Source organism: Atractosteus spatula, chromosome 13 (genome assembly GCF_055471065.1).
Source record: "Atractosteus spatula isolate fAtrSpa1 chromosome 13, fAtrSpa1.hap1, whole genome shotgun sequence".
In the NCBI taxonomy this organism is placed as follows: domain Eukaryota; kingdom Metazoa; phylum Chordata; class Actinopteri; order Semionotiformes; family Lepisosteidae; genus Atractosteus; species Atractosteus spatula.
Genome location: NC_142718.1, coordinates 32,406,247 through 32,418,310, shown reverse-complemented (window position 1 = coordinate 32,418,310; position 12,064 = coordinate 32,406,247). Strand labels below are relative to the sequence as shown.

The 12,064-nt window shown below is 38.0% G+C and overlaps 1 protein-coding gene across 1 annotated transcript in view; it reads right to left on the bottom strand.

Moving 5' to 3' along the window:
* kalrna (kalirin RhoGEF kinase a) overlaps positions 1–12,064 on the bottom strand; it is a 209,033-nt gene that overhangs the window by 101,149 nt on the left and 95,820 nt on the right. Inside the window, exons 11-14 of the mRNA XM_088930063.1 lie at positions 11,611–11,802; positions 4,499–4,668; positions 1,978–2,152; positions 657–852 (exon numbers count right to left, since the gene is read on the bottom strand). Of these exons, the coding sequence (XP_088786189.1) occupies positions 657–852; positions 1,978–2,152; positions 4,499–4,668; positions 11,611–11,802 (733 nt within the window). The remainder of the gene's footprint in view (positions 1–656; positions 853–1,977; positions 2,153–4,498; positions 4,669–11,610; positions 11,803–12,064) is intronic.

Sequence of the window (12,064 nt, the reverse complement as noted above, 5' to 3'; positions counted from 1 at the left end):
TGAAAAGAAATCCACACAAGAGAAGAATTGTTTTTAACAATTTAACATTCAATTTGAACTAATGACAGTTGAAAGCATTGATTCTGCTCTATATTTTTGAAATTCTGTATCAGTAATTTTAAGCATGGGACAAAATAACTTTAATCTGACCTTTGCAATTAGTCACACTTTTGTGTCTTATAGAAAATGCACTTAAAATTCTTCTTGCTTTACATCACCACTACAAGAAATCATACTTAGAGTGAACTTTCATCCGGATGCTAGGATTCATCTGCACACAAAACTTAAAGTCTCAAATCATTCCCTAGCAGAGCAGTGTTGATTCAAACTGGATCCCACCACTACATGTTAAGTGGGTATTCAGAGGTTTAACCTCTCCTGTGATAGTTAAAATATATCCCAGTATGTCACATTAAGGCACAGCACTCATAAGAGGATTGTGGAAAAAAGCTCTGCATTTTAACCTAATTCCTGAATTTGCTCCAGCTGCTGAATTCCAGCAGCGGGCCGGATTAATACACAGCCTCCCCTACGTTCCACACTCATGCACTTGCTCATGGTCTGCAAAACGAAGCAGTACTGTACAGTATTTTAATGACACATTTTGGCTGAAAAACACACATACAGTACAAAATAAACAAAAAACCTTCTTCTACCTGACGCCTGTACTTCCATGATATACTGGTGTAAGTCTTGGCCTTGCTGAATGACCTCAAAGGTCATGTTGTTCATGGCCAGTTTGCGCTCAGTGTGTCGCTGAAGACGCTGCTCAGCAAGGGTGAGGTCCTCGGTGTTAAAGTCATTTGCCTGCCTCAGAAGATCTTCATTCCAGGCATCCAGCTCAGCTGTCACCTAAAGCAAGGCACACACTTCAGATTTTGTATGGTCTGGGTGGATACTTACTACACAAGCTTAATGCCTTAATGCAATATATTATGAAAAAAAATCATTGAAAATATTAATGTCAGTCTGGGAAAATACTGTAGTGCATTTTTAAGACTTTCAAATACATTGCTTTGAATTTCAAGCATAATTTTCATTTTGAATTTGGATTTTTGAATTAGTCCCAAAAATTATAATGATTTCATTTTTAACTGTTCTAATTCACAACAACAATTTAAACCTTTTTTTCAGCAAAGACCACTCAGTGTTTTGGATGGTGGGTCATAAACTACTCCTTTAACAAAGCCAAAAAGTACTAAAGTTTGATTAAATTAATCCTAAGGCCATTACCACAGTGCTGCTACACTGAACAATAGTAACAAAATAAATGATGATGCAAAAAAAGCCACATTCTATGATAAAAATGATCAGCAATGCACTTAAACTAAATTCAGAGTGAGGTGTGAAAGAGTTAATTAATCCTTATCTGAGCAGCTCACTTCATTTCCACTTTCTGGTCAATTAATTCTGTATAATAAGGATCTCTTTTTGCAATCCATTTTACCCCCTAGCTTTGCTCCAGAGTCTTAACTATGATGCCCTCTTTCACACCACAATATGGCTACAAGGAAACCTTTTTCTAATGCATCAAATGGCATTCCTCATTCAATGTCTGCAAACATTTTGCATAGTACCCCTTGACGACAATTAAACCTTTTTCTGTTCTGTGTTATTTACAACTTGAGAACCAGTCGTAAATAAAATCAATCAGAATAAACACATTCATCTCTCCCGTGTAGCTTTAAAAAAAGTGTACCTTATAGTTTAAGAAAGGAATCACGCAAGAAAGAGGACTTATTAATCAAAGTCAACTAGAACCAGCCACTCCTGTTACAAAATAATACATTATTTAATAAGCCACAGCAGCTACCAGATGTACCATCAAAAAGTGAATCACCTCCTTCTCGGTTCCCCCTGTTGCCAGCTGAGCCCATCCATCCTAGAGTGTCAAAGAAGAACTGACTAATCTCCAGGGAGAATGTCCCCATCTGTTTGCTTGAGCCCATTGCCGTAGCATTGCATGCCAGCTCTTACCTCAATGGTGTACTGCTCAAAAATCCGAAGCTGCAGGAAAATATCTAGCTTGATTTTCCTCTCATGGAATAATTCTTCCATCTGTCCCTGCGCCTCGTCTAGCTGTTGCAGCACGCTCTCAATGTGGCTGATGGAGCTATTGTGTGGCATCTTATTGCTGGACATGGCTGAATCCCTGCGGCAACACATAAAAAAGAGGGGAACAACATGTGTATGAACCATTAAAAACAACCGGCAAGCAAGCAAATCCGACAAGAAAGCTTTTGAATTAGTGCACAGGAGTGGAAGTGTATAACTTGAAACAGACAAACGAAGATGCTCTCAATAATACTCCCTTCTCCTAGCTTCAAGCTCGGCTTTTAGTGACCCAGAAGAATCCAGCAGAAAGAGTGTGCCCATTTCCCACACTGACATTTGACCCTCTCACGCTAACAAGGGCTCACAGTACATAAATCTGCTTTGACCGTAGTTGAAGCTGCAGTAAAAAACACTTTGTTTGGTATCATATAGCATTCTGAGCAATGCTTCCAATGCAACTTAAGCAAAACAAAACCATTTCCTATCAATTTAAAAGTGATAAGCTACCATATCAATTTCCTTACAAAATTACAACTTTTAAAGAAATTATTCATTCTCATTTATCAATCAATTGTTATTTGTGAATTTCAAATAATATAAAATGTGTCCTTTAAGAATTCTAAAAACAGTGAATAGTGAAGTCATAAAAGCTATTCTGGTAAAAACGTTGATTTAGTTTAGCCTAGTCAACTGGTCAGAGATGACCTCTGTGGAAAAAGGAACCACTCTGTTGCGTATATAAGCAGCCTTACAATAAAAAAATCAAACAAGAGTACAGAAATTCAGCATTTTTTTCAAGACAATCATGTCAGTGATGACTCCAATAGCCAGCAAAGAGCAGATGACACACATGGATACAATCCTCCAATCTGCCACTCTTCTGACAAGTTGCAACTTCCATAGCTCCTGACTAGAGAGTTAGCACAAACTGCAGGAGCAGCATCTCTGTCACTGACATCGCTGCAAGTTACAGGAATCACTATTGGGATTATCCCAAGCATCTGGTGCTCTGCCAGTGGTGAACCAAATCCCCATCACTGTTGGCCAGTGACATACAGTAGTCATGCAAAACGTAAACTTGTCTCACTGAACATAGCTGTTTGATATTTGATTCAAAGCTGGAAAGAAATATTTGAAAGTCCACACCTCTTTTGATTCCATAGCACACTTGAGACCCTTCTAGGACACACCACTGAGTTTGGGAAGCACTGTTTAATCCTATTATATTGTAATATATTGTTACAGCTTTCTTTTGATTGAGAAGTGTCTCTTTGATTTTAGATGAAGTGTGTGACACTTGGCAGAGTAAACACTTCTAGCTTCAAAGCACAGAGGATGTTTGTTGAGATGTGGGGGTCCCTTGATCAGCAACCTTTGAAAAGTTTACCTTGGTATACCTACAGTAGGTATGTTGTGGGTTAAAAATTGTTAATGAGCAGTACAGAAGCACACAATATAAGATCACAACAAAAAACAAGAACAAGGAAGGAGTACAACAAGAAGCAGGGAAGAAGAAAGAGGAGAGGAGAGACAAGAGTCCAGAGGAGGTGGAAAATGAAGCTTGCGCCAGGTGAGAGATCCTAATTCATGATCATCCAAACAAAACCTGACTGGAGCTAAGTATTTGAAGCTTGATAGAGAGAGCTTGCTATTCTGTGTTTTTAGGGAACCTGGGTTTCCTGGGTAAAGATACCTCAGTTAAAAACGTCTTTCCTGTTTAGGGTGCATTTTTAGAATAGGGAGATAGGCTCCCATTTATTTTGTGGCATCCCGGGTTCAGAGAGAGATTTAAGTGCAAGTTGTATCGCATTTTAGAAGGCAGCTTACAGTATCTCTTATTTGGCCTCTGTAGGCATTAATTAAGAGTTTCATGCTTAGTAGAAGTTTGGGTTTTTTTCTGGGTGATTAGAATGTTAGGCCTCTGAAATGGCTTGTCTGTAAATATGGTACATAGAGTAATTGTGTGTTGTAATTTTTTGTTTTGTGTAGTGTAGTTTGTGTCTTGTCCTTGTCAAACATTTGTTTAACCACGTATGCCTGGATTGTTACTGTTTTCACCAAAGTTGTGCCAAAAAACAAAGAATTCACATGCCTCTAAGTATACCAGCCGCTCGGGTATATTCTGAGAAATCACTTGCAAGTTGGGGGTTCTGAATAATTATCTTATTGACTAAACTGCTTGGTCAAATTTCCCATTTGTAACAAGATTAGTATTATAATATTAATGTTTATCTCTTCATATATTTGCATATATATGTGTGTGCATGAGTCTGTGTATTGCCAATGCTGATTTCAGAGAAATCCCAATGAGCACTACATCAGAATGACTTAATATCAAAACCAGCCATTGCTTAATCTACACGCGAGTATACAGCAGGGGTGAAATTTTCCCTGCCACAGCTTGCTTTCAAATCCAGCTCTTAACACAAAGGGCATGCCTTACCTTAGCTGCTGAATAAGGTCCTCCCCTTCCTTGATGACATTTAAGGTGGCCTCCAGGGTAGCTGTCTGCTGCTGCTGGAACTGCTTGATCAGCTCTTGCACAGATTCCACAGAGTCAGAGCAGACATCTTCCAAAAGCTCCTTCTGCAAGTCCTCCATCCATGTCCACAACTAGCAATGACAAGAGAGATGAAAACTCAGTTGATTTATTTAGTCTTTACATGTCTCATGTACCTTGTATGTGTAATCTCATACATTGAGATTGTTACCTTTTACTTTCATAACTTGCTTTCTATTTCAGATTGTGGCTTTAATGCGAAACCACTCACTTGTGGGCTATTTGCATCCCTTAAACAGTGACAGACAAAATAGAGATCTGAATAAGCCATTGCACTGACCAAAATACTTTTCTCACAGAAATATAGACATATCATGTTTTTTTCTAAACAGCAGACTGGTTTCAAAATAGGTCACTAATATTGGATATTTCACACTATGCCCTTTTATTTGAATTCACATTCTTTTCTAGCCATCATCCAGTACCCTGCCATCACCCTGCAACTCACAATTGACAACCCACTGAAACCAAGCATGTGTGACCCTGGCCAATACCTGGATGGGAGATCTCCTGAGAAAAAAGTTTGCTACTCGAAGTCGTGTAAGTGGGCCAGTAGGGGGCGATCACCCTGTGGTCTGTATATAGTGAACACTATACTGTAAAAAGGCACCATCCTTCTGATGAGACATAAAACCAAGGTCCTGACTCTCTGTGGTCATTAAAAATCCCAGGGCATTTCTCAAAAAGAGTAAGGGTTTAATGCTGGTGTCCTGGCTAAATTTCCCCCTAGTGTTTACCAATCATGGGCTCCTAATAATCCCCATTTCTGAATTGGCCCACTGATAAATGATGTGTGGGGAGTGTACTGGTCTGCTGTCGCATCATCCAGGTGGATGCTGCACTTTGGTGGTGGTGGAGAGGAGTCACCATTACCTGTAAAGCGCTTTGAATAGAGTGTCCAGGAGTGTAAGAAATTAAATATTATTATTATACAGTCCAGTATATGAGAAAGATAGTTCATTTACTTAGGAATTGAAAAGGATACCCAAAACTCTTTACTTCCTTATTGAACATAACAGAACTGTCTTCTGTAAATTGATGCTCCATGAATATATCCAGAAATGAGGATTATTTACAATCTGTAAGGCCCAAGGAACAGTTTGAATGAACCCAGCAATACATAACACAGGTACATCCAGAGGCGTTTAAAAGCCCACAGGCAGCTGATTGCAGACCAGAATAACTGACAGTTTCAGAGAATACAGGGATCAAAAAAGCATTTGCACAACTATTGTAACATGGCATATGTATACATGCTGTACAAAGAGAGCAGATGGAAAGGCCAAAAGCTTCTGTATTTACTCACTGATTATTGATTTTAAACACTGTAAGAACAAGAAAGTGATGACTGATTGACTGAGGGCTCTAACAGGAGCTTAATCAGCTGAGCTGTAATTAGCCTGTTCGACATTTTCAGACAAATAACCACCATGTGAAGAACCACAATTCTAACAAGAGAACCTGATATTTTCCTGCTTTCAGAGAGCAGGAGGCTTCTATACTCTGGATCCTTTTGATCTCAGATCATTCCACTATGGATCTAATTTACAGCAGTTGCAGGGCTAATTTTGTATTTATAAATACAGCTCCTTGCAAAGATATTCACCCCCTTCCCTCGATGGCCCCTTTCGTTGAATAACAAACGAAGTGTACATTTTTTAAAGTGAACAATTTTAATCCAAATCTGAACACGAAAAGTGAACGTGTTCATGGGTGAACGAAAGTTTTATGTCAGCAAAAACTGCAAAGAAGAATCCAAACCTAAAATATCTTTATTGCATAAGCATTCACCACCTTGGTTCTCACAACCCAAAAACGAACTCAGTTGCACGTTTACTTTGACAAGTTAGGCGTTCCATGAATATAATGCAGCCAAGCCATGTTTGACATTTTTCACTAGATGTAATTTGCATTTTTTGCATTTAGCCTAAAGAGTTCCAGTTTGTCCCAAGTTTGTAGTAAGGCTTAAAAGCTTTGTCACGAACTCCATGTAGAATTTGAGACGGGTTTGCGACTTCGCCATGTACAGTAAGCCAGCTTTTTGGAGTGACTGGGATGTTGCTGAATTGTGGAAATTTTCTCTCATCTCAGCCCTTAACATCTGTAGGAAATCTGTTCCAAAGTCACCGTTGGACTCATGATGGCATTTCCAATTTCCTGTGAAATATCAGAAACTTTTGCTCATATTTCACAACAGTACTGTAGTACAAAGATTCTATTTTGAGTCTGATTTCACTTTATTTTAAGGGTTAACACGTAGAGTGGCTTTTCCATTTCAGCAGTTGCCATAGAAACCGTTCACCAAGTCTGGTCTGGGCATGCTAAGGATTACAAATGTTGCTCACTAATAGTTTTGTAATTTCAGCCACTGAAGGGTTTTTACGTCTTTTAAGTCGAAACAGGTTAGGAAGAATTACACAGAGACTGAAAAATAAATCTGAATTAAGGCATATGCGATTAGGAAGAAACACCCAAATAATCTATGGAAGTGCTAACCAGAGGATTTATTTATACTTATATAAACATTTACAAGCTGATTTAAATTCAAATATGTGCAAACAGTCAGGTAATATCAGTCACAAATCACATTAATGGGCTTTCTCAGTGAGTTCTACCCAGACGTACTATGGCATTTTGTTGAGGTTAACAACAGGGTAACATCTAGTAAAACAGCAGGCTACACTCCAATGAGAAAATCATTCAGCTGTCACAGCTGAACTAACTAATAACCAACCACATTCCATAATAGTGTGATACTATTAACACCAAAGGAGTCGATCATTTGAGACATGAAGGGACTTGAACTCCTGGTGAGAACGAGTCCTGCAGAGGAGCTGCTATGTGATTGATATGTGCCAGGATTTCTCCTCTAGCATCAGGAGTTAAAACACTTTCCTTCTCTCTGAGGTGGACGTCTTCACCATTTAATCCTTAACACGATTCTGATGCAGGAGGCAGCTTTCTGAGGCAGCATAGTGCTTAGTCTGTCAGAACAAGGTTCAGCGATGAGGCAGATCAGGAAAAACTATTCCACATGAAAGAGGGGACAGAGAATCTATGTAACGAGATACACCAGTGTGCTGGGTGCAAAGGAACAAGTAGGGGTCAATTCCATATTCAAAAGTAGAAAGAAAGAAAAAAACTATTTTTTCACGCCTGAGCACATTTCAGCATAAGACTGATCTCTACTTGAATCTTGAACCTACTGTATACTGTATAGTTAACGTGTCTACAGTATGTACTGTAACTACAGCTGATTTGTTTTTACTCACATCATGTTTTCTACTTATATACTACATATATACTATATTCTACTTGTATACTTGTTTTCTAAAAGCATTTCATGAAAAGTTTTTTTTTTATTCAAAGCAGCCAGCAATTGCACACTAGGTCAAGACCAAGTGTCATTACAGCAAGCTAGACACAGATACTACAAAAACATCTATGCAAATAAAAAATATTACTTCAACCCAAGCCTAAGCAACAAGCCCATCAAGAAATCTTTTAAATGAAAATATAATTCAATATAAATATAATTTCATATAATTGAAATCTAATTTAAGAGAGGAATAAGAGTAATGTGTGCTGTATTACACTAAACATTTTTGTCAGCTTTGCATCAGACTTTTTACAGTAGAGGGACACCATCTTGTCCCACGAGTCTGTGAAACGTGAGTTTTACACAGAGCAACTGAGGACAAATTAACGGTGATTTTTTAAAGCCAGTATGACAAAACATAAGTTCTATAAAATGTGAAGTTAATTTACTGATTAGAAAAACACATTTAGATTAATGAATTCTGGCAATCAGAGAAGGTAAATGAGGATTCAGGAACCAACATATACTAATACTAATATAAACTAATAAAAAAACTTAATAAGTAATTATTGTTATATATATTTTAAATTTTAAATTTCACCAAAATACTCTTTAAGTAATTGATTGTCTATCATTTATCACTATAATACCTTACCTAAATCATATAATGTTTTTGAAATTACCTAAGCAACCTGTTTCAGTAAGAATAAAGTGCTAATTAATTTTAAAAATGTTACAAAAATTTACAGTATTGTGCTCTTGCTTCGGTTTCATTCTTTGTAGTATGAAGCCCCAGAATTTAGTAGCAATTATATTTTTGCTTTCGTTTCACTATAATAGCTTGAAAAACTTGCACACACTACCTACCTGTACCCTAGGTTTGTCTGCCTGTAGCTTGCTATTCTAAATCTGACCATTTCTGCAGACGTCAACACTCTCATATTAGCTTCTACACTTAAAGATTTGCCGCTTACAGAAGTTTCGAAAGTAAAGATATAATGAGAACACTGCACTTCCAATCCACAAGTTGTTCAACCACTGAATTAAAAGGGAAATCTTGACTGAAACAAGGATCCTGAAAATGAATAGCATACTGTATTTTCCCTCTTCCTGCATGCTCAGCACTTTGTGGGCCTCTTAAGCTAATTGCTGCTTCATGCACTTTCAGAATGCTGTGTATTAAATGCCAGCCAATGTAATGATAAAGCCAACAGTGCAAGGAAAAATAGGCAATTTACCACACTGCATGTTTTTCTTGCTTGACATAACAAAAACAAATGTCAGTAATCATGGAAGATGATGACAAAGTGACTATAAAAATCACATTGATGGTTCTGTACTTGAGCTTCAGTCTAAAGTGAAAAACCTTGGGGTGATATTCGATTCTGGCTTAATATTCGACCCACATATTGTCAAAACATCTTTTTTTCACCTCAGAAATATCGCTAGACTACGCCCTATGCTATCACTAACTGTGGCTGAAAAGCTGATCAACACATTTGTGTTCTCTCAAATTGACTACTGTAATGCTCTACTCGCTGGGGTATCTAAAGCTTCTTTGAACAAACTGCAGTATGTCAAAAATTCATCAGCCAGAATCCTGACCAGGTCTCGTGCAAGTGTTCACATTTCTCCTATCCTGGAGTCCTTGAACTGGCTTCCTGTCAAATTCCGTGTGGACTTTAAAATCCTCGTGTTTACCTACTGTATAAGGCCCTGCATGGCTTGGCACCTTAGTACCTGTCTGAACTATTATCGCCCTACTCCCCACCTTGCAACCTTCGCTCTCCTAATTCTGCTCTCCTTACTGTCCCCCAAGCCCGTCTACATTGTATTAGTGACAGGGCCTTCTCCTGTTATGCCCCCAAGCCCAAGGATATCAGAGAGTCACCTTCTCTAAACTCCTTCAAATTCAGACTCAAAACCTTCTTCTTTAGAAGACCCTTTACTTAACTGCTTCTTAAACTAAACTAAATCACTACTAGCTCTTGGATTTTACCTTTCATTAGGCATTAGGCAATTCAAAGACTGAGATCCAGTTTGATTTCTGGATTTTTTTTCCTTTTGTGAGAAGAGCACAAATACTAAAAAGGAAAAATAGTTTTTCATGTGAAAAACATTAAAATGGTTTACATTTTACATTGACAGGTATGCTTCTACAGCTTTCTTTGGACATTCAACTTCAGTTTTATCGATAGGAGCAAGTTTCAAACAGAAGCATCAATTTCCAATTTAATTTAATTGATGCCATATCAATATAAATTGTCCCTACCTCCACGTTACCTTTTTAGCTTAGGGTCTTGCTAATTTTCATAAGGAATTAAAAGGACTAGGACGGCTGCCAAATAGTGAACCAAGCCTCTAAAAATTAATTAAATATATGAATCAAAACTGTTCTCATTAAATGGATTTCACTTACATTTCAATCATCAAAAGGAAAAAAAAAGCTCATGATCAGCATTCAAGAAGCCTAAAGTTCAGGGTATAAAATAAAATATTATGAAATTGTATTATCGATCAAGCGACACGTTTTTTTCTGTATCAGAGATGAATAATGAATACATATATTAAGAAGCCTTATTCCTCAAATAGCCTATAAATACAAGAGAAGGGCTTAAGCTGGTGATTCTACACCCCTATTATTACTATAATCTCTTGACCTGTGCTGCAGCTCATTCTCAATATTAAAAACAAACTAATCTCTGGCTGCTAACCTTCCATTTGTCAGCAGAGCAAAAGCAATATTAGATTTTATTATACTCTTAGGGGCAGTTCAGGCAAAGAATCTGATTTACATTGCCTGCAGATATTTTCAATTTGAGTGCCATATTTCAGTTAGTGAGGTGTGTCAAAGAAATTCACAGTGATTCTGTTGCTTTTAAAAGTATAATAGACTGTACTATATAAAATGTATCCAGCTACCGCAGTTGAATTGTTATTTAATTTAACTTGTACTTTAATAGTTTATTTTTGTGAAATAATTATTTTCAAGTACGTTACTGATTAGACAGCAATAATAGTCTTGTTAATAGAATGCTGTGGAAATATGAAAACCAGGTATACGCTGGAATAAGTAAAAAACAGACATAGAAAATAAAATAAACATTATTATTATCACGAATAATTATGGAGCACTTGGAAATGTGGTCTTACAGTAACTTGAGTAACTTGTGGTCTTATAGACACTTGTCTTATAGCGCTGTACACAGGCTCTGCTGACTTGTCGTAAAGCAAAACCCATACAGTCAAATATCTGTCAACAATGAGATTGATCGATGGAGAGAGAAATGCTCTCTTGCTTCAGGTCAAGTCATAGAAAAGCATGAGCAACGTCTACTGCTACTATTTTTGACTGAGATTAAGAGATATTTAAAATTAGGTATCTAAAAGACTTTACCAAAACTACCTTTTGGTCAGTTGTGTTATCTCTTATCTGGGATGAATAAAAAAATTATAGCTGCGGTCAGAGTGACAGCATACCCTTTCAGTCTTAAATTGGTCCCCTTTGAATTACATAGGTCTATAAGTCATTAGCACCAATTCTGTTGACAGAAAGCTAAAACCTACAAATCGACTTCATCCACAGCTCCAGCTCTTGCTCTCCCTGATCTTTTCACATGTCTCACTGCAGGAAGTGGGAAAAGCCACCACCTACAGTAGGCAGCACCAGACATACCTCTTTGGTGTGAGTGTGAAAGGACACAGACATGTCCAGGAGAAGCTTCCTCTGCTCGACCCTTCTCACGAAATCCTGAATGCGCACCTCCAGATGCCGAGCCGCTTTGTAAATCTCCTCTGGGTCACATTCGCCGGTCTGGGCCAACTGCTCAGCGGCCTCTAAGAGCTTGTCAGCGTTGGTGTATGTGTTCTAGGAGTCAAAGAGGAGCACAGCGACCACGTTAGGAGACACAGGCCCATCTACTGCAAAAACCAAGTTTCAACAAATCAAAATCGACAGCCCCTGCTCTCCAGGACACGAGCTCACACAAACGCTTCGCTAAGCACCAAAAAACAATTACATTAAATCTAAGCAGCATCACCATCTGTGCTGGACTGCAGTGTAAATCCAAGCCCAGTAATCCAGTCCTTGGCATGAGACCTTTTTTTCTTTTATCTGCATGCTGCAAGTC